The sequence below is a fragment of the Mesoplodon densirostris genome, chromosome 18 (assembly GCF_025265405.1).
Source record: "Mesoplodon densirostris isolate mMesDen1 chromosome 18, mMesDen1 primary haplotype, whole genome shotgun sequence".
Classification (NCBI taxonomy): Eukaryota; Metazoa; Chordata; class Mammalia; order Artiodactyla; family Ziphiidae; genus Mesoplodon; species Mesoplodon densirostris.
Window position 1 is genome coordinate 6,516,531 of NC_082678.1, and position 25,349 is coordinate 6,541,879.

Consider the following 25,349-nt stretch of genomic DNA (forward strand, 5'->3'; position numbering starts at 1 on the left):
CTCAAGCTCATCTCCGCTCCGTGCTGGTGACAGCTCCATTGTTGGGCTCGAGCGCCACCAGCCTCTTTTGGCCTATCCGGTTGGGTCTCAGCCCCGGCGGCCGGGCCCTCTGACTAAGGTGGGGAAGGGCCCGAGAACGCGGCCGGATCCGAGATAAAAGCAGCAGCAGGGGGTGCCAGAGCGGCTGCCAACCTGACCCATGGAGGTAGGACGTACACAGTTGACCCCATACTCTGTGGAAGCCAACCTCGCCGGAAGCCAAGGGAGCCCCCTGAGCAGGGCGGCGTCGCACGAGCAGGAGCGGAGCCACGCGGGGCCACGAGGGCCCCCGCTCCCGGCGTCCGCCCCCCGGCCCAGCGCCGAGCGCTGCATTCGGAGCCTCGCGCCCTTCAACAGCAGTTGCTCAGTCGGATGCAGCGGGTCGGTAGCAGTCTCCCCAACGGGAGCCAGTCGGCGTCCCGATGTCCCAGCGTGGCCTTTACTGAACAGAACCAGGTGATCACCCTGCCGGTGCAGCATCTCGCGGAAGATGTGGCAGCTGTACAGGGCAACGTCCATGCAGAGGATGGCTTCCAGATGAAGATGCATGCCCACGGTTTCACCCGAGGAGCTGGTGGTTCAAGTGGACAGCGGATGCCTGATGGTGACTGGCCAGCGGCAACTGGAGGGCTGTGACCCTGATGGGAGCAGCTTCCGCGTGGCGCAGAAGGTGCACCAGCAAATGTCATTACCACCGGACCTGGATCCCGCCGCCATGACCTGCTGCCTGACCCCGTCTGGCCAGCTGTGCATCCGTGGCCGGTGCCGGGTGCTGCCTTCCTCTGAAGCCCAAACAGGACCTGCCTCGAGACTCAGGAGCCGTGCCTCTAAGAAGGGTTCCAAACTAGCCTGACCCAGTAAACCACCACCGTAGTGAGCAACACAACAGCTTCAGAGTCTGTGGTCGTTTCTCGGGGCTGGGGTCAGAGGGGGAGGTAGAACAAAGGTAGAGGGAGGCCAGGTGGAGGGCCCAGAGGGGCAGGAAAGGCACCGCAAGGTGGAGGTCCACGATAAATCTGGCCCCCGGGAAGCTGGGGGGAGAGTGGGCAGTGCTGCTTTACTCACCTCAGCTCACTGCTTGGACCAGCAGCCCCAGCAGGGAGCAGCAGAGGGCCAAAAGGGCCCCAGCATCGCTTGACTCCAGAACCAGCAGAGGGCCCCCCAGAGACTAGGGAGCAGGTGGCTTGGACCCAGTGTGGGGCTGCTGTCTTGGCCTTATGACCGGTCCAAGGTTCCAGGGGTCGTCGGTGTTCCTTCCTCTTCAGAGAAGAGGGTGAGAGGACCCCATCTCTCACGAGCCTAGTACAGACTAATCAAAAAACCCCAAAGAGGTTGTTTCTGGTGTTCAGAGACCAACTACTTTCAAATACAGACTGCACATACCCCAATATAATCTGGAGGAGCTGGGGAGGCTCCTCCGGGCAAATGCAAGGCCCTCAACTTCAACCTCGGTGATATTCAGCCCCAGCTCACTCTCACCCCACTCCACCCAGTTAGAGCTGGTAACAGCTGGCCTCTTTCTCTTGGTTACCATGACCACCAACATCCCCTCACTTTGGGGGCGGGGGGGGGAGAAAGCTTTTGTTTAACAAGATTTAGAGGTTCATTTTAAATTAACTTCAAGTAAGCTAGAGAGGCTACGGTCCGATAAACTCTGCCAGAGAAAGACAAGGAAGACAAGCGGGAGGTCGATCGATCGGCTGACTATATTGACAAGATACTGATTGGTTACATGTTGAAGAAAACATACAATACAAAATACAGAAAAAGTTGGTTCCATCCCCTCCCACTACCCCCCCCTTACCCACCCACCCCCAAATACTCATCATTGTGATTTGGTCAGAACAGGGCTCAGAGCCAGAGGTCACGGTGACCAAGGACGAGGGGGAAGGGGGCTGTGGGTAATGGGTTCGTGGCTGTCACAATAATGCTGTGGTAATGCTGTGGGTTCTCTCCCAGCTGTGAGTCAGGGGGTGGGGAGGGGACGCTGCAGCCTGATGACAGCCAGCTGAGGGAAGAGCTGTCTCCCCCTTCCCTGGCCCCTAGGACCTGCCCCGTCACCCAGAACGAAGCACACTCCAAACACAGTTAAGGATATGGATGCTCTTGCTGAGCCCGCTAATCAGCAAGAGGGAAAGAAGGGTAACTGCTCCAACCCCCGCCTCCCCGTACACCAGGGTGGGGGGAACAGGGGCACGTGGCTACTACCGGCAAAGGAGGAGTGGGAGAGCAGTAGAAAGGGCAGAAGTGGGAAGAGCAGATCATATATATTAAAAAAGTGACTTAAGACTTAAAATTGAATTAGTATTTGTACAGAAAGGTGCAGGTGGAATAACTCACTCCGGCCTATGATCAAAATGATATGGAGAAACCATGGTGGGCCCCTCCCCCTGCCCCCCAGTGGTGGCCCGAGTCGGTAAGTGCGATTGGTTAGAGTGGATTCCAGTCGGGTCGTTGAGGCGGAGGAGGTGGGGGCAGTGGGCAGGTAAGGGGGGCTCAGTTGCTGCAGCACTGGCTCCGGCTGGCAGGGTTATTCTCCTGGAGGTCCACTCCTCGGTTCCGGCCCGGAGCACAAGCTGTATTCTGGGGCTCGTTCTTGGGAAGCTTCTTAGCTGTTTGGGAGACGAGGGGGAAGACGGGTGTCTGTGGGGGAACCCTAGTACTCTCCCAAGTCCACTTGGGTACCACCCAATCAGCGATAACCAACATCCTGATGGATGTGTGTTCTATGTGCCAAGTATATTTTGGGTCTTTCAGGAAACTGAGGCAAAGAGGGGTTAAATAACTTGCCCAGGACCACAGAGTTAGCAAGTGATAGAGCGAGGATTCAAACCCACACAGGATGACTCTAGAGCCAAATGAGCCCCCCAAAATCCTAAGTGGGTAGGGGGCTGGTGATGTGCAGCTTTAGGTGGGTGGTACGCTGCAGGGTCAGGAAGTGAAGTGGTGAGACTTTGGCCCAGGCTTTAGAAACTTCTGGAGTGAGCTATCTATATCTGAGAGTCAGATGACAAAGAAAACAATTTTATCAAAGTATCAAAAATGGTAAAAGATCTGTTGGTGAAGGGACCCCACAGACCTACTACAGAACAGCAGGCAAGTAACACACCCTGGTTGCGGGAGGAGAGCCAAGGCAACTTACCTATTGCCATGAAAATTTCATTCACGTTCATCGCAGTCTTTGCTGATGTCTCCATGAACAGCAAACTGTTGTCCTCTGCATAGGCTTGTGCTTCCTGATTTGGATGGAGGTGAGAAAGTGGGTGGGAGGGAAACACTGACAGTTGGCAGGGGCTGAGGCCCAGGATAAAAATCTTCCCTGATCACAGTGTCTTCCACACAACAGAGACAACACAGGGGTTTTCAGGCCTAAGGCTCCCCTGCTCTGAGTTCCCCACTCCACATACAGCACCTCTCAGCTCACACACGTCGGCAGAAGTTTGACTCAGGTCTCCATAGGCCCATTCTGCCTTCTTGCTCTTCAAAATCACTAGGCTAGGAGATATTTCTAGAAAGCTATCCTACAAATACACGTGCACATTTGGACAAAAGTATGTGATGTCGACTACTGCACTGTTTCCAGTCTTTTGCAATTACACACGACCTAGAAGTCCATCGGGTGGGGAGTGGTAAAAAAGTTAAGTATATGGTATGAAAAGAAAGGGATTCATATGCTTGTGCATGTTTCCAGAAAGACAAGAAACTGCGAGGAACTTGGGGGAAGGGAGATTGAGTTTCTAGGGTCAGAGACCCAAATTTCATGCTGTATACCTTCTTGTACTGTTTAAAATCTCCTATTGCACATATTACCTGGAAAAGTCTGTCTTTTTCACCGTTTCGTTAAAAAGCCAGTTCATAGAGAAAATTAGCTGAAGCTTCTGCTACCCGTATGCACACACACCCCACCACCACTGACAGAGAAGGCGGAGTGGTGGACGGCATCCCCTTTAGGCCCACGCTCGAGCCGCGAGGGGACAGCAAACAGAAGCTCCCCTGCTGTAGCCCAACGCGGCCCTTCACAAAGCCCGGACAGCCTGGGGAAGCCGAGCGGAGCTGGCTCGTCCTCCCCCGGGGCCTGGTCCGTCCCCCACCTGGAACTCCACGGCTCTCTTGCTGGCCAGGTCGGCCTTGTTGCCCGCGAGCGCGATGACGATGTTGGGGCTGGCCTGCCTCTGCAACTCCTTCACCCAGTTCTTGGCCCGTGCAAACGTATCCTGGGGAGACAGGGCCAGAGCGTCAACAGGACGGAGCAGGCATCCTGCCCAGGGCTGTTCACTGGAGAAGCTGGCGCTGGCGGAGCCGAGGTGTCTAAGATGTCATCACCCTGAAGATTCTGGCGAGACACCCCCGAACACCAGAGGAAATGTGCCCACCCCCGCCCCATTCAGGAACAAAGGGTCGAGAAGCAAGGGAAAATCTTTACTGTGTTGGTGATGTCGTAGACCACGATGGCAGCCTGGGCCCCCCGATAGTACATGGGGGCCAGGCTGTGATACCGCTCCTGTCCAGCTGTGTCCCAGATCTCAAACTTGACTGTTGTGTCGTCCAAGCAGACGGTCTGTGTGAGGAAGGCCGCTGGAAGAGGGAGGGCAGTGTTACCAGGCGCAGAGGGGCCGAGGAGACACCCTCACGTATCTGCACTGTGCCACCCGGGCTCTGGCACTTAGAAGCCCGAAAACCCCCAACCCAGCGGCCAGAGAAGCCGAGCAAGGCAGGTGGAGCGGGCACTTCTGTGAGTCGAGGGGGCTGGGGGCTGCACAGGCTTTACAGGCCCAGCCAGGCAAGAGTGGGAGGAGAAGGGAAGCCTGCTTGTACCTCAGCCATTGCAGGAGCCCTCCCTGAAGGACAACGGCCAGGGGCAGGACAGGGAAAGTCTAGGAGAAGCCTGGCTCCAAGCACAAAAGGGTGAGCCCACGCTCCTCCTCCCCTCCCTCCCCTCAGAGAACAGTCCTAGCCCCTCCGTCTGCTCCAACCCAGGGGCACGGCCGGCCTTCGGTGTCCTGAGGACACTCTCACACACACTCAGCCACGCTGGGGGAGACTGAAGTACACGCCGTGCTAATGCCAGGCGGGGGCTGGGTGGCCGGCTTCCCGCTACCCCTGCCACCTCCAGGCACGCTGGCTAGCCGCCACCCTCGGCTTTGCCCTCGACTTTATTCCTGATGGGCTCGACCTTCAGGGAACACAGTGACCCCATCTCTGACCTGAGGAGGCAGGGGAGCACACGGCATTTGTGCACGTGCTTCAAAGGAGCCTCGCAGCGGGGGCTGGCAGGTGGGAGTCCAGCCGAGGATCCCAGCGGCTCTGTGCAGGAAGCCCGCTCTCCTGGTCGGCCCTCCCCGCTCCGCCCTGAGGGGCCTGGGGCACCGGCCCACTTCCCCTCTCCAGCTCCTGGCTCGTGCTGAGGAGGCAGCAGAAGACTGCTGACACGGCCTCTGTTGTTTCCAGCTGCCTGGAAACCTCCTGCCAACCAAGAGGGCAGAAAAAGGATGACTCAAGCCCAAGGTCGGCCCCAGCCCCTCGGGCTGTGTACTGGCCACTGAGGCAGGAGGCTGAGTCCAGACCCTCACGTGCTCAATGCTGACCACTGGGAAATCAATGACGGGCTCTGAGCTCAAGAAAGGGGTAAAGGTCAGCTTCAGAAACACCAGCCCACTCACGAGGCCATTTCCCCCTTCTGGAACGTGGGGGAGGCCGGGGTAGATGCACTGCCTGGTAGCGGTAAGAAGAGCCCTCAGAGAGGCAGACGCAGCCCCTCCCTCCCCAGGCCAGTGGAAGGGTGTACCCGGGGCCACACAAAGAAATCAAGAGACGGAACCAGGAGAGGAAGGCAGTTTTCGACTCAGCTAATTCCTACTAGATGCTTGTTGGGACTCTGACATGGAGGCCAGCTGCTGGGTTTGATTCCAGGGCCCAGATGAGGCGAGGTGCCGCTGCCCCAGGCATGCTTACCCCAGGCATGCTTACCCCTGGGCAGTCAGCTTCCCTTCTCCTCGCGCCAAGGCATTTCTTCCACTTCCCTGAGGCCACCCCCCCTCCCTCGGGCCCACTCACCTCCAATTGTGCTCTCCTGGTACTCGTGGAATTGACCCTTGACAAAGCGGAGGACGAGGCTGGATTTGCCCACTGCGGACTCCCCCAGCAGGACCAGCTTAAACTGACAGATCTTGTTCCCAGCAGCTGGTCCGTTGGGTCGTGCTGCACCTCCCCGACCCGCCATGGCCCGTCCCGCTGCAGTGGTGCCGGTGAGCGTGGGGGTGGGGGCCAGTGCTGTGCAAAGAGGCACTTAGTGGGGAGGGGCCTCCAACTGCAAGGGAGAAATCGGAAGTGCTGGGTTAGGCCAAAGACTGCCACCCAGGGAGCCCTCTCTAAACCACAGGTCACTGCCCCGCTCTGATGACCTGGCTGACTGCCTCCCCTCTCCCTAACCCCCTGTCCGGCTTCTCCGCAAGTTAGGACATGAGCCCTAACTAGGCTGTACCACACATCTCCTGGCCCTACAGCCATCCGACAGTAAAGCGAAAAGTGGTCCCCCAACTCTAGGATCACAGTTCTGTGCAAACACACTGACTTCCCATCCCCAGATATGTACACTCACATACAAATAAACACCCACAGGAGAGGAATGGGCATATGCCAGCCTGGTGACAGTTAAGTCAACAGGCAACACAGGGTACCAAAAAATGGCTCAGGAGACACTAGGATCTAGCTCAACGAACAGTTGACCTGCGGTCTGGTAGCTCAGATCACAGCCTGCCTCTGTGCAAAGCCAGAGTGGGTGGTGAGGCCAACCAGGGAACGGGGAGTCCCGGTGGAAAGCTCCTCAGACAAGGTGCTCGGCCAACCTCGTGGGCACTCAGGGACCAGGGCCTGGCCAGGTGCAAGTCGTTATCAAAAGAGCTGTTTTGTCCTGCCGTCTCCGGTCTCAGTGTGAGGCCGGAATCAAAGCCTTATTTCACTCGCTCATCCTGAGCCTCGTCCCCGCAGCTCTCTCATTTTTGATGGGCCAGAAGTCTCACACACATTAAAAAACCAAACACACACAAAACCAAACACACACCACAGCCAGCGAGCTCTGCTGGCAGTCAGAACAGCGGCCAAATTTCCCTTTTAAATAGAGACCTCAGTTCCATTCTCCACTGGCAGAGGCAGGGCTGAGGGAGGACGAGGGGGAGGTGTGGGAGGGCAGAGACACACACGGGTAGCGAGACCAAGACCTGCACACCCGGCAGCTGGTGTTCCTGCGCTGACATCTTAGTCACTCAGTCAGTGGTACCCTCGGAAGTGCCAGTTCTTTTTTTTAAGTTTTGGAACTGCAAAGAAGGATGAGGAGGCTATCTCCAGAAGCCTCTAGAAGACTGATACGAAAAGGTATCAGAACGTACACAGAATGTTTGACAAACGAGCACTGTGAGTAGGTACTGTGTCCTAAACACGCTGTGCGGCATTTGAACCTAAGCTGAGAAGAAAGGGTTTGGATGAGAATGCCCTGCGCAGAATAGAGTCTATGCAGGAAGGGTCTTCGGAGCAAGACAACCCTGACCTGCCCCTGAGCGCGGGGAGCGCGTTCCCTGACAGTCAGAGGACGGGGTGCGAATGAAGAGGGGAACGTCTGTGGGAAGCAATGGTCTGGGCTCATGCGAGAAGCAGGCACAGAGGGCTTGCTTTGTGCAACCTCAAATCGTTTCTCCACGTCCAAGTTCTCCCAGCAACTCATTTAAAAAGTGAGCTTCAGGAAGAGTGATTCACTAACCAGGAACAACAGTTTCCTTTCTGGACGGCACTAAAGGAAAAGAGGCTTGAAGCGGGGGCCACCTATTCCCCAAGAGTACAAGGAAGGAAGCACGGGGGGGGGTGGAATCTCAATTAGTGACAAGAAATGCCAGTTTTGAAATATTTTAGTTTAAGATGCTTTCTCTTTTCACCCCAGTCAATGATGTTGGCAAGATTCTACACTATGGCCCTTGAGGTGAGGTCTGTGCTTCTGGCTTCTTTGCTGCCTTCCTCTCTATGTTCTGGACAAACAGGGAATTCAAAGAGCGCTCACCAAATGAGATGATTTTCAGAGACAGCTAACATTTACTGAACACCTGCACAACCATTATCTCCTTTAAGCTTTAAAACCATCTCCCATTTTTCAGATGAACAGCCTGCGCTCAGGTGTTAAATGCCCCGCTCAAGGCCACCCAGCACATGGTGACGGAGCCTGGACGCCAGCCATCCTCCCGGCTGTAGGAAGAACGGTGGAGGCAACGCCCACCCTCTGTGTTTGGTTTCGGGCTGCTGGGTGGATGAGAGACTCTTTTTGTAGCAGCAGCTTTGCTGGCCCAGCGAGGACTGGCTCTGGCTGACAGTCACAGTGATCCTGTGGTCCCTGTGTATTCCTGCCACCAGTGGGAGGAGGTGCCCAGGGCCAGGCCAGGCAACAGCGATGATGGGAAGCCACGATGGAATTACAGGTTGGTGATTACCACGAATCCACGTGACACATAATCTTGGCCGGGCAACAGAGCGTGGCTGGGGCACTGGAGAAGGAGGTATGAATGAGTGGGGTGAGGGGAACAGAGGTGAAGGCTCTGATTCCAGGAAAACCAAAGCAGCTGGGGCTGAGGGCCACTGGGGTAGGAGGTAACCAGCATCTACAAGTCAAGAAAAACAGAGGTAACATCTAAGTCTCGTCCCTATCAAACCAGTGGGGTTTCCAAACCTGCCCAGACAGCATCTGATTTTTTAAACAAGCCAGAAGAGACAAATAACTTTCATGCAGCGGTTCTCAACCCTGTCTGCACAACAAAATCACCTGTGCAGCCAGCCCCCGGAGGTCCGATGAAGGTTTGGAGAAGGGCCTGTGTCTGTATTTCTTAAGCGCTGTCAGGTGCTCCGCCTGGCGCAAACTGCCTGGTGACATGCTCTGCCTGGATGCTGGTCCTGCTCTCCACAGATACCTGAGCAGGTACACACGGCATTGTTTTATGGCCTGTTGCCTCGTGGTTTTCCTGGACCCACTTAGTGATCACACGAGCAGAGGTCTTGAACCTTCCCAATCAATAAAGCACAGAGGAAGTTGATTGTGCCATGATGGGCACATGGAGACACGGAGGTGCCTCAGACAGGCAAAGGCCACACTCAGAGCCCCAGGAAGCCCTAGGTTCTCCCCTCCCCAGACTGGGAAATCAGAGACGGAGCCCCTGGCAGGTGGTAAAAGTGAATTCACTGAGCTTGCCTGCTGTCTGGGGGAGGCAAGCCCACTGTGGGAATCTTTCCTCCTGAACCAGCAGCTAGAATTACCCACGGGCGCAGTCAAATGATGGAATTATAACCCAAAATGGCACAGTAAAAGTCTTCGAGGTTTTTAGTAATTTTTTTTTTTTTTTTTGGCCATACCACGTGGCTTGCAGGGATCTTTGTTCCCCGACCAGGGATCGAACCCGTGCCCCCTGCATTGGGAGCACGGAGCCTTAACCACTGGACCGCCAGGGAAGTCCCCAGTAAAAGCCTCCTTTCAGACCAAAATCCAATTCCCTTTAAGAGCTAAAGCTGTGGTCAAAGTTCCTTATAAGATACAGAATAGGCCAAAAATATATATATTTTTTAAAAAACCAGTTTCTCCAGCACCAGGAAAAGCACACAAGTGGGATGAATTTCCTCCCGGATATTTTCATGAAGCTGCTGAAATGGGTAGAGCAGCACCTCGAGGGCCCCTCCTTGCCGTGACCCCCTCCGCCACGCTCCAAATCAGAAACCTGGTTTCTTCAGCGGCCACGAGAACAAGCGTCATGGGAAACGGGAGAGAATTCGAGGATGGGGGCATCCTACACCTTTCCCCACGGGGCACACGAAAGGGCAGAAGGGATCGGAGCTCCTAAACACTCTGGCCCGTGAACAGGCATAATGGGCACACGCCCAGCCCATCCTGGGCCCAAGCGGCGAGAGAAAGATGGAAGAAGAGCGGGACGCTGCTCCTCCTTGCTCTGGACACTGTGGGTCAGAGGGTCTCAAACTTTTCTTCATCAGAATCACCCGGGGCGTTTAGAAAATAAGCCTGACCAACTGAATCTAGAATCTCTAGAGGTGCAGTCCAGAAATCAATGTGTTTAAAACAAGTTCCCCAGGAATTCCCTGGTGGCCCAGTGGTTAGGACTGGGAGCTTTCACTGCTGAGGGCCCTGGTCCAATCCCTGGTCAGCGAACTAAGATCCCACAAGCCGTGCGGCGCGGCCAAAAAAATAAAATAATAAAACAAAATAATCCCCAAGTGATTCTAGGAGGCTGATTTAAGCCCAAGAGCTGCAGTTGACACAGGAAGGAGGGAGGAATGTGAGAAACAGAAAGGCGTCCCCCGGATGGGTGCCGTGGACAGTACAGGTGGATCAGGCTGGCGGTGGAGACTGGTTCCTGGCTTTATTCCACACCTGAAGCCTTCTCAACAATGCGAGATGCTGCTGGAATGTCGCCCCTCCCCCCAGCCTCCACTCGAAATGTTCACCTTTCTCTTCTCTAATCCATGAAGTCACCCACTTCATACTCTTTGTCCTTCTGGTAAAGAGTGAGCATTTCCAGCTGGTGGGTGTCTCTCGTGCTTCCTGTGTGCTTCCTGTTTGCTTCGGAGACTTCCTCTAGCTGAGTCCCGGCACAGCTTGGATAGTGAGCAGATTAAGGAAACCAACCAGATTTTGTTTTGGCCAGAGGCTGGTCTGCTCTAGATTTGCTCACTCAAGGTTAGCCTGGGGCCCCCTGGGACCAGGACAGGGAGAGGAGTGGGGAGGGCGTGGTGCCGAGAACCCAGCAAGCCCAACCAGGGCCCCTGGAGGCGGTTCTGGCCGGTGACTCTTCAGCTACACTTTACTCTGGATAAAAGCATTCCTGAATATTTAACACCCTGAGAGTTGGGCAAGAGGACATCAGAAGCAACCTGTTAGCTTAAAGAGAATAAATGAAAAAATCAGGGGATACGGGAGAGGTAATTAGGTCCAAAAGCTAAGGTGGAAGACATTAAAACGCTCAGAACAGCAGGGGAGATGATTTACCCATAGACTCAAGAACACAGCTCATCCTCAAAGGGGAAGACCACCACTACTGGCACCCAGGACCACAGGGCAGACTCACAGCAGGACTACGCAGGCCTCGAGCTGGTTGCAGAGACAGAGGAAAGAAGAATCTGAAGCAACACAAGCCAAGAGCCCCATGAGGTCCCCACACTCCTTCCTAGCACAACTAGCAGTCAGGACTTGGGAGGCTGAACTGGGTTTGGTTAAAGCCTGGCTCCACCGTTTATTAGCTGAGTGACCTTGGCCAAGGCAGATGAGTGACCGCTATCAGCTTCAGTCCCTTATCTATAGAATGGTATTACTTAATACCAATCACACAGAGTTGTTAAATGAAACAACACATGGTGTGCATGGTACAGTACTCTCCTGAAGATGAGGTCCTAACGAACGGCAGGGTTGTTATACTACTAAGAGCCTGACTAAGCAGCTTTGACTCACTGGTTGTCAAAGCTCAGAACTCCTCTTCATAATTACAGAGAAGGAGATGGAGGTGAGGCAAGGTGACCTGCCCAGGGTCACAGCCAGGTGGTGGCAGAGCCCAAGCCCAGGACTCGTAACTCCAGCAAGGCTCCACCATCAGAGATAGAAAACCCAAGATTAATAACGTCATCACATCCACTAAGAATAATGGGGCCATCACCTTCTGTCTATGCTTTAATAAAATATGGCTTTTAACTATGGGAAAAGGAGTTTGTATCAAATTTAAAAAACACGCTGCTGGATGGAAAAGTTCTACTATCTTGATTTGGGAAGTAGATACATGGACGTCTACAAATGTAAAAATGCACTTAAGATGTGTAAGCTTCGGGACTTCCCTGATGGCACAGTGGTTAAGAATCCGCCTGCCAATGCAGGGGACACGGGTTCGAGCCCCGTTCCGGGAAGATCCCACATGCCGCGGGGCAACTAAGCCCGTGAGCCACAACTACTGAGGCTGCACTCTAGAGCCTGCGAGCCACAACTATTGAAGCCTGTGCGCGCCTAGAGCCCGTGCTACACAAGAGAAGCCACTGCAGTGAGAAGCCCGCGCACCGCAAGGAAGAGTAGCCCCTGCTCACCACAACTAGAGAAAGCCTGTGCGCAGCAACAAAGACCCAATGCAGCCAAAAATAAATAAATACATTTACTTATTAAAAAAAAAAAGATTTGTAAGCTTCACTGTATGTAAGTTACATGTCAATAAAAACGTTAAAAATCCTGCTGGTATAGAATTTCGCATACAGCAATGAAAAATTAAAGCTTAGAAATATGATACCAATCTAGCTCCCCTGTATATAAAATATTTTCTGTCTTAGTATAAAAAAATTCAGAGTAAAGACAATGAAAAAGGGGCTTCCCTGGTGGCGCAGTGGTCAAGAATCCGCCTGCCAATGCAGGAGACACAGGTTCGAGCCCCGGTCCGGGAAGATCCTACATGCCGCGGAGCAACTAAGCCAGTGCGCCACAACTACTGAAGCCTGCGCTCTAGAGCCCGCGAGCCACGACTACTGAGCCCGTGTGCAGCAACTACTGAAGCCCGCGCGCCTAGAGCCCATGCTCCGCAACAAGAGAAGCCACCGCAATGAGTAGCCCCCACTCGCTGCAACTAGAGAAAGCCCATGCGCAGCAACGAAGACCCAACGCAGTCATAAATAAATTAAAAAAAAAAAAAAGACTATGAAAAAGATGATGTCTGAATTAGAAGAGGTCCAAAAGAGAACAAAGATACCCAAACAAATAAGGGGCAAGATAGCAGGATTCAGCATAAACAAATGTGCCTGCTGCATACATATTAAGAATATATTTATTGTTTGTATTTAACTGTGAGCTAAAGAATTTTAAAGTTGTTTAAAGCTTCATGATAGTAAAAAGAGAAGCTGACGCTTAAGTCTTTTCAGCAGGGAGAAAGAGGTTACGATGGTGTGATGCTCCGCACTCCCCAACCAATCCAGAGCGTATCTGCAGAGGGAAAAGGGGTTTAGGGGTGGAATCAAAGAGAGGGGTGTCTTCCCTGTGTGACCAGGACTATGGAATTGCCACACAGAGAGCCTGTGTCTCACCTGGAGCGTGTCACACAAGAAGCTGGGCCCTGGAAGCCAGAAGCTTAACAGTGCAGGTTGAGATTCGGGGAGAATGCTGACAGGCTGTATCAGGCCAGGGCTGTAGCCTCTTCCCACCAGTAAGTAGGGGGCTTAGGGGAGACGGCAGCAGGAGAGGAAGGGTATGCAGCCTTTACAGAGCCACAGCAAGACAACTCCCTCTCCAGGGGGAAGGGAGGGAGATCATCCCAGAGGGGGACTGAGAGTGAGAGGGCGCCCCTACCGCTGGGGCAGGCCCTTAAATCTGCCCAGCCCGCCCAACTCCCTTAACTGGGAGCAGTTTCACTTCACTCCCCTTTCAACAGTAAGACTCTACTGGGGCTGAGTACCTAGACTCCTGCACCACAGTGACGCCTGTGAGCACGGAGTCCACGAACTCCACCAACACCTGCCAAAGGGGCCAGTGTGCAGGGGCACCGAGAGGCTTAAACCCTGGATACACACGACCGAGTGGTCCTTGCCCGGTGTCTGGGCTGAACCTGGAACTGTGCCAGGAGCAGCCAGGCCAGAGCACAGCTGCTCCTGCAGCCCTCTCCCTTGTTGGGAAGACCGGCTGTGTCGCTCAGCATAGATGCCAGGCCGAGTTGCGTGGAAGCCACTCTTGAGGACAGACCCCCAGCCTCCCGCGGCCCTGCCCCAGCAAGAGCACCAAGAAATCCTTCTCTGATCTCCAAGCTGCTTTCTCAGCTCTCAACCATAGACGGGCTCCCTGGACAGGAGGAGAAGCAGAGTCAGCGCTAACTTCCAGGCCCAGGATGAAAACCTCCGGTCCCTCTCTTCCTGCGCCCACGGGGAGGAAGGCTGCTGGGGGGGGGGGGGCAGCGGCTTATCTACAGGGATCTGCTGGCACAGCCTGGCCGGTGTGGCTGCCCGTACCATCTGTGGAAGGGCCCCGGGATTCAGGGGCGGCTCTAGGGTTCTCATTCACCGGCCCCGCTGGCCACAGAGGAGCCAGGCGCTTGGGTGGTGGGGTCATGGGGAAAGCCAGCCAGACAGCGGTCTGCCTACAGCTGCACCAGGCAAGGCTCGTGCTGCCTACGGATTCGAAGAGGCACCGGGGGGCTCTCGGCCCTACGCGTGCTACTCCTAAGAGGGCCTGGACTCCGGCTCAGCACACCTCAGCCAGCGAGGCTGTGGCAGACTCTCCGGCCCCATGGAGGGCAGCCCTCTAAGAAGCCTCAAGCAAAAGCCCAATGTGAAGTCTGGCACTTTCGGTGGCACAAACCCACACACGCATCCGGCTACAGGGTCCGGGGTCCGGGGTGCGGGGGGAATGGGACCAAGGCTGTGTGGTGGCTCACCTCCCCCCACCGCCCCAGCTGCTGCAACACAAAGAGAGCTGGACAAGGCTCAGCTTTTTCCCCGGCCACAAGCTATACCTGCCGTGGCCCCAGGACGGAGCACAGGTCATGTGGAAGCCAGTCAGGACAGCTGTAGGAGACCAGCTGACGCACAAGCCTCACTATTACTCTGTGTCTGAGCTGTTTATGCTCATGCAGTTACTATTTCCTCACACGGTGCTAACTAGGATCTCAACAATACAGGGCCCATTGATCCCTCTGTCTTGGGAAGGTCTCTGCAGGGGCCAGGAGTACCAGCCTGGACAGCTGCTGCCCCAGGCCCAGAAAGACTCCAAGAACCTCTGCTGCAAGTCAGGATCATCAGCAACACCTGCGTTATCGAGCTACTCATACCAACAACTGACACCTCTCACAAACCCTTCCTGTCTTTACAAAAAAAAAGAAAGCCAGTTTAAGTTACCACCCTCTTTGTTTTGCCCTCAGCTCCTAAACAGAGAGCAGAGGGCAGAGGTCATGCTTCAGAGGCAAGCAGGGGAAAAGAGAATCAGGTATCAGATCTAGCAAAGCCAAATTCCTCCTGCTCAGACACCACACACACTATGGTCAGAGGCTGCCCAACTAACAAGAAACAAGGTCAAAGTTCCTGCTGTGGGATCTGAGGGATGATGGCTGCTCTCAGGAGCCCTGGTGCCAATGAACAATATTTTAGGCTGATTTTTTCTTTCTTAAATTTTTGTCGAACCAAATGTAGAAGGGTGAAGTGAAGAAATCAAGCAATGAATGGGTCTCAACAGGTGGGTCTCAACATTCATTCATCATTTCAATGAATGAATCACACTTCTACTTCATAGCCCCAAATTTTCATGACTGTTGCGGGTGGCAAGAGGTTGGAGAGCTTGGGGGCTTGAGGGCTGGGAGTGAGAAAGTGAGAGAAGCTAAGGGCATGTTGCAGATGAAATGACCATGCTACAAAATTCGCAAAGGCAGACTATGGGTTTCCCTTTAACAGCACATAACATCAAACCTGACACACAGTGGGTGTTCATAAATGTGGTGAACCGCGAGCCTGCGATGTAGGTACAGCCCGGTGAGGTCTGGCAAGTGAACGGGGCAGCTGAAGGCTTCAATACATATCCATCTGCCAGACAGTTTGGATCCCCTAACAGAGCCATAGCCCAGTGGAGAAGACACCTCGCCACCCCAGACAGGACCTCTTAGGTTCCTTCTACACAGGGGTGAAGAGCACGAGTGCTGGAGTCAAACTTCAGTTCAAGTCCTGGAGCCACCACTTCCTAGGGTGACTCTGTGTTGCGTCACTAAACCCATCTCCTCCCGTGTAAAATAGAGAGATCAGCACCACCCACCTCCCAGGGCTGCTGGGTAAAGGATGCACCGAAGACTCGCAGCAAAGGGCCTGGCTCAGAGCAAGCTTTCGATAAATAAATGTTCGCGGTGGGGAAGTCCCTATGACGTGGATTCCTCGAGTAAACATTCAAACACTGTTTATTCACGTATTGCTTTTGCTTCCAGTTTCCCTGAACCCCATTCCTCAGTGCCCCTCGTTTGGAGAGAATGCTGAGAAGGACAACAGCTCTAGTCTGAATATTTTTGTCCCTCTCCCAAATGCCTATGTTGAAATCCTAATCCCCACTGTGATGGTATTTGGAGCTGGGGCCTTTGGGAGGTGAGGCCATGAGGGCAGAGCCCTCATGAATGGAATTAGTGCCCTTTTAAAAGAGAATCCCAGAGCGCCCTTGCCCCTTTCATCATGGGAGGACACAGCAAGAAGTCGGCAATCTGCAACCCGGAAGAGGGCTTCCACCAGAACCCAACCATGCTGGCCCCCTGATCTTGGACTTCCAGCCTCCAGAACTGTGAGAAATAAATTTCCTTGTTTATAAGCCACCCAGTCTGTTGTAATTTTGTATAGCAGCCTGAACAGACTAAGACAACAACTTTCACCAGTGCCCTAGAAAAAGGAGCAGCTCACAGCTGATGTCCTATGTCCTGTCAACAACCATAACCTTGTATTCTCTGGAGACTGGCTTCCAAAGCCACAAGAATGGAGGGTGGGGACAATCACCACCAACCAAAAAAATCAACAATGAGTTAAAACCCCTAACCAGGCAAATCATGAACTCTAAAAAAAAAAAAAAGCCCTTCAGCACAAAACATCTTAAAGCCCAAATGCTGTTCCTTCCATTTCAAAGCCTCTTTCAGGAAAGGGAAGAAGGAGTTCAGTGGTGGAGAGGGGGAGGGGACAGGACTAGGACAGCTGACAAAGGCACCAGAGTTCCTTTTAAAAAACCAGGCTGCAAACGCTAGAGGTTTGGAAATTGGTGTCATTAATCACCACAGCCTTTGGAGCGGCTCGGAGAGCAATCTGATGACTAGGAGAGCAGCCAGGGTTAGGGAGGCCTCCCACGCCCTCCCCCACGCCTGGGATGCTTCTGACAGAGCCACCTGAAGGGGACACACACGGAGCTATGAATAGAAGGCAAGAGGCTTGTAAACCAACTCCTGTTAAGATCCCAAGTTAGTGTTTCCAGCAGGGCTCAAGTTACACGTCTTCATAAGGATGACAGTACAACGGAAGGATTTAAGCTATTCAATGATTCAGGATCACAGCTCAAAGTGACAGCCTGCCCTGAGCCTGCCTGGAGCCACAAACCCTGCATGAACCCTCCCAAAGGGGAGGTCCATTTTTGAATGGCAGCAAAAGAACGCTGGCCCAGACCACATGGACTCGCCTCCCAGACCTGGAAGGTTTAGCTGGAGAACTTAGCACCTGAACTACTGAACGATTATGTACCTCACCTTCCCAACTGGATAGTAAACTCCAGAGTAAATACCAAATCCGACCATTTTCGATCAGTCAAAAAGCATTAGGCAGGGGTAGGAGAAGTATGGAGAAGCAACTGCCTGCTGTTGGGGTCAGCTCCCAGGAGTGTCCAGGGGTGGATTTCCCAGGCGCAGCTCCACCTCACCTACCTCTGGAGGCTTCGGTGACTACAACTAACCATCAAGAGGAGAAATAACGTAACTCCAACCACAAAACTCCATATCAACATAACTGAGAGGAAGCATTTGCTAAAAAGGGAGTGGCCTTGGAGAGCCAGCTGATTCTAGGACCAGGGCAGGAAATACACAAGGTAAGCCTGGAGCATCTTGTAGTGCCAAAAAGTAAGGAAGTGCTATCAAAAATGAGAACGAGGGCTTCCCTGGTGGCGCAGTGGTTGAGAGTCCGCCTGCCGATGCAGGGGATGTGGGTTCGTGTCCCGGTGTGGGAAGATCCCACGTGCCGCGGAGCGGCTTGGCCCGTGAGCCATGGCCGCTGAGCCTGCGCGTCCGGAGCCTGTGCTCCGCAACGGGAGAGGCCGCAACGGTGAGAGGCCCGCGTACTGCGGGAAAAAAAAAAAAAAAAAGAAACGAAAAAACCCCAAGATGATGGGGGTACGTCAAAGGGAGCTGAAAAAGCTCCCGATGACCGAAGCTGGAACAAACTGAACAATAAGGTGAAGCAGTACTGGATTATAAACCAAAGTGTAAAATAAATGCCCACGAGTTCATAGTGATATAAATAAGTGAATAAATAAACGGGGGAGGACAGACAAATCTTTTGTGTACAAGAACTCCAAGTAATTCATGTAGACACCCTGCCCTGGAGGACAGGAGCATAACGCCCCACCCCTCAAGTGTGGGCTACACAGAGGGACTGCCTTCCAAGGAGGACAGCACAAAAAGGGGGAGGGGAGACAGCGGAGAAGCCTGACAAACATTGCCTCAGGACTCCCCTGGTGGTCCAGTGGTTAAGAATCCATCTGCCAATGCTGGGGACACGGGTTCGAGCCCTGGTCCGGGAAGATCCCACACACCGCGGGGCAACTAAGCACGCGTGCCACAACTACTGAAGCCCATGCGCCTAGAGCCCGTGCTCCGTAACAAGAGAAGCCACCGCACTGAGAAGCCCACGCACCGCAATGAAGACCCAGCGCGGTCAAAAAAAAAAAAAAGATCGCCTCAGCTGGGAGACCAAAGCTGACGCTGACAGCGCTAAGTCATATTGATCGTACACACCCTTGATATGATGTGGTGAGAACGGCACTTTACCTCTGAGGTCTTCCTCCCGCAAACCCATAGCCCCAGTGTAACCATGAGAAAAACATTAGACAAATCCCAATTGAGAAACACGCTATCAAATATCTGACCAATATTCCTCAGAACTCTCAAGGTCATCGACATCAAGGAGAGCCTAAGAAACTGTCACAGCCAAGAGGAGCCTAAGGAGACGTGACTAAAGGTAAGACTAACTAAAGGTAACGTGGTGTCCTGGATGGGATCCTGGAACGGAAAAAGGACGCTAGATAAAAACTAAGGAAATGTGAATAAAGTATGGACTTTAGTTAATAGTAATGTATCATAACTGGTTCATTAATTGCAACAAATGTACAATATAATGTAAGATGTTAACCACAGTGGAAACCAGGTGTGGAGGTTTGGGAGAAGACTCTACTACCTTTGCAATTTTTCTGCTGGCACCCCTTTCTTAGGCCCACCCTTATTCAAGACTGAGCTTGTGCAGATATGCAAAGGGGCACCCAGGGACCAGAGCTGAGTTCACTTCCAGAGACCCTTGCCCAGCCCTGACCTGGGGTCAGTCCTGCCTCAGCACACACAGCTGCGGGGGCACACTCACCAGGTACACGTATGCTGGAAGGTGGTCAGCAGACTGTGGGTGGCCAAAGCCATGCTGCCTTTCCTGATGAAACTGTGCCGGACAGAGAGCTCTACCCTCTGGAAATTTAGTTTGTGACCTGTCTCCACCCCCTACGTCATCTGTACTGTAGCGTTCATCCCGTTTACCTGTCCGCTCTCTTATCTATGAGCAACTCTGCGGAGGATGGACGAAGAAATGGCTCAGGCTTTGGGATCGGAGGGACGTGAGCGTGAATCTCAGGTTCACCACATCTGCGCTGTGTATGTTAGAGCAAACGGGCAGGCGTTTGCTTCAAGGGGAGGTTTGGGGCTTCCCTGGTGGCGCAGTGGTTGAGAGTCCGCCTGCCGATGCAGGGGACACGGGTTCGTGCCCCGGTCCGGGAAGATCCCATATGCCATGGAGCGGCTGGGCCCGTGAGCCATGGCCGCTGAGCCTGCGCGTCCAGAGCCTGTGCTCCGCAAAGTGAGAGGCCACAACAGTGAGAGGTCCGTGTACCACAAAAAAGAGGGGGGAGGTTTGACTGTCTGCCCTTTCCTTGGACAACCACAGCCTACTATGCTGGGTGTCACGGTGGGACTGGACACAGAGCTAGAACAGGACACGATCGGTGCCCCCACAGGGCTCACACACTAGACAAGGAGGCAGACAAGAAGCAATGAGAGGAAAGCACAGGGAGGAGAAAAGCCCTCAGCCTCCTTCAAGGGAGGGGAGGCTTCACAGAGGAAGTGATGTTCCAACTGCGCTTTGAGAGAAAAGCTGGGAGATGCTGCTCCCAGGCAGGAGGTGGAGAAGGGCCTTCCGTGCAAAGGAAAGGGCACACAGTTAGCCCAGAGACAGGGGGAGGAGGGATCCGAGCACAGGCTTCCTCCCCCTGCTCTGCCACTCACTGTGGCGTCCCCACCATAACCTGGGGACTGAACGCAGTACCTTCCTCCTGGGGCTGTCGCAAGGATCAAAGGAGAGTGCCTGGCACATCGGAAGCAAAACTCAAAAAGTTTAGCTTTTATTTGGATTATTGTTCCTACATACAAGAGACGGGGATGTTTACTCTGAAAACTAATCTTTTATAGAACCAAGCTATTAATGCAGAGAACTCCTTAAGAAATATTCCAATTCTCCCCTGCCAAGGCTCTTGAAAGCACTATTACCTGGGTTGGGGGACATCCTAGTTTACAAATTCTACCTGAATCGGTGTTTCTCAAAGGGCCCCAACAAAAGTAGCCCGACTCAAGTTGGGGGAGAGAAAATGCAAACTTCCAGGAATCTGGGAATCGAACCCAAAGCAGCCTGCTGCAATCAAAATATGGTCCTCAAGTTTCCTGTTTTAGCTTAAATACATGCAAACTTTGCATTCCAATCTATAATAGATCCAGGATTGTTTTGGTATAAAAATGTTGAAAACTGAGTAAGACTGAAGTGCCTAGAAGATGCAAAGATCTGTGGCTCTGAGTGTCCACTGGGTCTAAGAACCCCAGTGGGAGGAGCACAGTCATGGTCTTAGCGTTCTCTTCAGTAAAATGGGAATAGAACCCACAACAATTCTGTTTACCATCTATGGAACAAGACAGTATGGCACCGAGCATCCATCAAAGCACTGAGCATCACAGTGAAAACTGGTAGGAATGTTGAATCAGAATCCTAGGGATGAATTATGATGTACCTTCAAAACTCCACGGACCTTGTGATTATCTATCCTGTGCCAGGGAATGGACTAGCTTTACCCTTTGTTTCTGATTCAGCAAGATATTTTGTATCTCCATTTCACTGGAAGAAAGAGAGGCTCAGAGAGGTCAAGTAACAAGCGCATGGCCACGCAACTGGTAAATGAGGGAGTCCAGATGTCAACTCAGGCCCGGTTGACTCTAAGGCTCTCGTGCCTTCCACCCCACCACACCGCCTCTCTGTTTACCAGGCAAGGGTTAGAAGAAGAAGGGTCTTTCTAGGAAGTACTTGGTTGGTGGGGCTGAATTTAAATTTCTGACCTTACTCTGTGTTTCCATGTAAATTCTAGTGAAAGGAGCACCTGGTAGACAGCCACACTCTTCCCACGAGAAGCAGGAGGCGGCGCCAGAGGGGAATCGCGGGGGCTAAGCAGAGGCCAGCTCCCCCAGTTCTCGGTGCCCTTCACCCTGCCCAGAGGGACCCCTGAGTCCACTCACTTTTACTTTCATTTTCTAGCCATCTTGGCTTTCAGTTTCCCAAGAAATTAATGGCATGCAGATGTGAGCAAACTCTCAGGCCCTGAAGAGTACTGACTTGGGACTCATAACTGCCATGGTCCCCAGACGCAGAGGAGAAAGAAGACAGGAGGGTGGGGTAGGACTGGGGAAGAATACCAGAAGCAGAGTGCCACTGATGAGGATGCTAAAGGACCTGCACCTGGGCCACTGCTTGCTCACCCGCATGTCCATTCCTTCCACAGACAGACCAAAGGAGGACCCGCTATTAGGGAAGATGAGGCACATCGAATCCCAAGACCCAGCTCTACCATTTTCTAACTGTGTGATCTAAGACAAACTACTTAAATTCCTTCAGCAGCATCTCGAAAGTGGAGATACAATTCCCACAATCTCCCAGGAACACATGTGAGGAACACGTGGGAAAAGAACTGGGCAACTTTAGGCTGATTTATAAAAATTAGTTGTTACCACCCTTCTATAGTATAAAGGCAGAAGACGACCCACTGGTTGTAAGAGGCAAGCGGGAGAGGACGGGCATCAGGGGGGAGGGGCTTCTGTCCCACACACAGCCCTCCCTCTCTGCCAAGCAGTGTCAGATCTCTGCTTGGACTCTATCATCTGTGGATGCCTGAAGTGGCCACCTAACCACTCAGGGCACTGGCGCCTTCCTGTCTCTCTGAAAGGGAGAGCTTCTCCTTCAAAAGCTTGCTTTAGAATCAGAGCTGGGAGATCAAGTCCAGACCAAGAAGGTCCCCTCGGAAGGCTGGCCAGCCTCATCCTGGGACTCCCAAAGAGTTCCAGAAACTACAGCCCACTACTGAGGAGGTAAGTTTGGTCAGAGACCAGTGGCCGGTGAGTAGGGGCACAGACTGACCAGATTAGAGAAACTAGGTTGGCCACAGAAGTCTCCAAAAACTCTCCAAAGAAGTCCACAGAGAGAGAGCTTGTGATTCTACTGCTGACTCTAACAAGAAACTTTTTTTTGTTGTTCCATAAAAAATGAAAGGCGTGCATCCCAGGCCTAGCTCAAATGTTTGTAGGAGTCAGACACTGGTGATTGTCCAGAAGAGGTCAAAAAGCTCTCAAGACGAAACAACTTGAACACTTATAAGTAGCATCCAAGGGCAGTAAAGATGGTCCAGAACACTGAAGAGCTACAGAAATTCCCAAAGATTGCATGGGCTTCCCTCCCTTCCTCCACTGTGGATAGCAAGGGTCAGTCATGGCCTCAGAGTCAGGCTGCTCTCATTAAGGTGCAGTCTCTGGCCTGTACTTTGGCCACATAACAAAGAACCTCCCAGCTTGGTCTGAGACAGCGCCATTTCACACACCTAAGTCCCAAGCAAGGGACGAGGATCAGATGTCAGTACGGGCTGTCTCTCGGAAAAGGTCGGGGGGATCAGCACTTTGTGGCATGTGTGGGAATTCCCTGGGCTACAAAAATTAGCACCTTAAGGACCCAGAGGTGCCACTGTGATATCAAGTTAATCCTCTGCAATCTACAACTTACTTGATCAAGCCCAGAAGGGAATGGAGATAGACCCTAGGACTAAAAGTGGTGTGACCTGTTGATCAGGGAGGTGAGCGTGTGTGTTTAGGGTGGGAAAGAGATAGCCCAGGGCTCTTCAGTTCCAGACTCCTTATTTTTGGTCTTTTTCCTCTTCTCTAAGGACCAACAGACAGCAGTCCCAAGAGGAGCAGTCCCTCTGAGGCAGCCTGGAACCACTCACGGGCTCTGGGAGGACAGGGCTGAGACGCCAGCAAGGGGGGAGGAGGAGGGGAGAGACATGATCATGAACGGGCAGATCCCCCCTGATCTATGTGATCTGTAGCTAGGATTGAGCAAACCTCAGCTAAATTGTTCAGAGGCAGGAAGAGCCAGGGATACACTCAGAGAACGACACAACACAACCAGAGGACAGGGCTGGGGGCTCAGGGGGCAAGGCACGGAGAAGACAGCTCATTCCTAAAGAGTGACCCAGACTTTAAACTCTGCTGAGATCCTGGGTGGCTCTCTGGCTTGAGGAAAGAGAGGAAGTTAAGGAGTTGTGGGAGCGGTCTCAGCCAGGACCCCCCCCACCCCACCCCGCCCCAGCCCCAGGAAATCGAGATAAAATTCCTCTAGGGCTGGAGCGACAACTGTTTTTGTGGGACGGGACGGGACGGGACGGGGCGGGGCGGGGGGGGGGCTGGGGACAAGAGAGGCGACAGACAACACTCCTGGCTACCTCTAAAAGAGAAGGGGGACAGGCTCCTTCACACCTGACAAAGATTCCTCCAATTCTGGGAGCAGAGGGAGAGGAACTTAGGGTCTCTCCCTCCCACAACCGGACCGGCACAGGCCAGAGGAGAGCCATAGGGGTTTCCCAAGGCTCACGAAGGGCAGGGAAGGGAAGGAAAGAAAAGATCTCCCCCGCTTTGGCTCGACGCCTGGGGAGCCCCTTAAGAGGGGGCTACGGGTCGGGGGAGGGGTCAGTATCCCCCTAAGCCAGGGTTGGGCGGGAGGGAGGGCCGCCCCGGAGAGGCTTCAACACGAACGAGACACTGCGTCCCAGGACAGGCACACTCACGGCGGCTCCGGGGCGGCGGCGTTACTTGGGGCCGGGGCTCGGACAGGCTCCGCTCCTCTCCCCCCAGCGGTGTCCCAGGCTCCGGCCTCCACTTCCGCCTTTCAGCCGCTCCGGATCCGGATCTCCGCCTCCGACCCGCCCCTCAATACTCCCAGGCGACTGACAGGGCGGAGAGGCCAATGGGAGGCACTCTTGGCCGACTCACAGGCGGTCCCGGCGTGGGGTGCGGGAGAGGCGGGAGAGCGCGCGCGAAGGGCGGCGGGACTTGTAGTTCGCAGCGTTGGGAGGAGCCGGTGGCCGCCTGGGATTTAGGCTTAGGGTGGAGCCGGCGGCCGGCTAGGCGGAGCCCGGCCGGGAACTCTTTAAGGCCGGGCCTGCCGACCGCGTCATCACGGATTCCAGGCACCCCGAGGGGAGGCGTTTGGCGGAGCGTTGCAAGAGTGCAGAAGGCTGTGTGTGCAGAATTGGGAAAGGAAAAACATGGTGTGAATGAATATGCACGTAAGGCCGCGTGGACCAGCCCTAAGCACTCGCTAACGCGGAGAAGCCCCTGTCCAAGCTTTCGGGCCAAGTCACTTCTGGGAGCCCGACTGTTGGGGACATTCTGAGATGAGAAAGATGATGGAAGCGCTACAGAAAGGGCTTTCTGGAGGCTACAGGGTGGGATCACAGGGTGAGCTCTTGCTACTGCCCAGCCGTAAACCGGGACCCTCCACCTTTGGCTCAACCCCAACCTCCGCCCCTGCCCCTGCCTCTCTCCAACCACAACCAGAACCGGCCCTTGTCTCTGATGCCAAATACTGAGCCAGACCACTTCTGCCTTGTCGCTCCCCATACATCCATAAATGCAGATTGGAACCACTTCTGTTTGTCCCCACTTTGCCCTTCCTATGGATCAGGACTATTTCTATTTTTTCTGCTCCCCTCAGTATGGATTAGGACCACTTCTGCTTCTGCCCACCCCCGACCCCCCAACACAGACCAGCATCTCCTCTGCTTCTGCATCCCACCCCCAGGGACACTACTCGGAACCTGTATGGAATCAAAGCTCACCCTATAGACAGCTGTGGGCCTCGTTGCTATGACACCAGCCAACACCCATCATACTCTGGAGCCTGAGCTGGAGAATCGACCTGGCAACCTGTCTGGGACAACCTGCCACAAAGCCGCCCACATCTGGTCACCAGGGTGCCTCTTTCTAACATCCATAACACCCACCCCTGCAGTGATCATCAGAGAAGTGAAAGCTAAGAAAGAAGAGGGACCTTAGGAGAGCAAAGGGGATGGGGCGGAGCAGGATTCCTAGCAGGTTCTTGGCTGGTGACAAGGGCTTCCTCCAGACCCTGCTGTACCTAGCTTGCAACAGGTAGAGGATCGGTTAATGCAGGATTGGTGGGGAGTCCCATGGGCCACCTTT

The 25,349-nt window shown here is 53.7% G+C and overlaps 2 protein-coding genes across 3 annotated transcripts; one reads left to right on the plus strand and one right to left on the minus strand.

The window, feature by feature from the left end:
• The first annotated feature begins 411 nt into the window (after positions 1-411).
• HSPB9 (heat shock protein family B (small) member 9) lies at positions 412-907 on the plus strand. The gene is given in 2 exon segments (XM_060081509.1): positions 412-599; positions 601-907. Coding segments are annotated over 2 exon segments (480 nt in total). The 3' UTR covers positions 893-907.
• A 1,036-nt stretch (positions 908-1,943) lies between these two features.
• On the minus strand, positions 1,944-24,046 carry RAB5C (RAB5C, member RAS oncogene family). 2 transcript variants are annotated; one of them, XM_060081508.1, is made up of 7 exons: positions 23,933-24,046; positions 8,840-8,984; positions 6,094-6,346; positions 4,463-4,614; positions 4,131-4,253; positions 3,182-3,275; positions 1,944-2,651 (listed from the first exon to the last, which is right to left on the minus strand). In XM_060081508.1, exons 3-7 carry the CDS (start codon positions 6,257-6,259, stop codon positions 2,536-2,538), a joined length of 651 nt encoding a protein of 216 aa, XP_059937491.1. In that variant the 5' UTR covers positions 6,260-6,346; positions 8,840-8,984; positions 23,933-24,046; the 3' UTR covers positions 1,944-2,535. The 2 variants fall into 2 exon arrangements, with proteins under 2 accessions (XP_059937491.1, XP_059937490.1); XM_060081507.1 differs by lacking the exon at positions 8,840-8,984.
• Between the last annotated feature and the right edge of the window lie 1,303 nt (positions 24,047-25,349).

Bases quoted from the DNA above. Each gene is read 5' to 3' on its own strand.
- RAB5C (XM_060081507.1), bottom strand. From the start codon at position 6,259: ATGGCGGGTCGGGGAGGTGCAGCACGACCCAACGGACCAGCTGCTGGG. The intron at 4,254-4,462 runs GTAAAGATTTTC...CTGTCTCCCCAG, and splicing joins TCTACGACATCACCAACACA to GATACGTTTGCACGGGCCAA. The intron at 3,276-4,130 runs GTGGGGGACGGA...CATCCAAATCAG, and splicing joins AGAGAGCCGTGGAGTTCCAG to GAAGCACAAGCCTATGCAGA.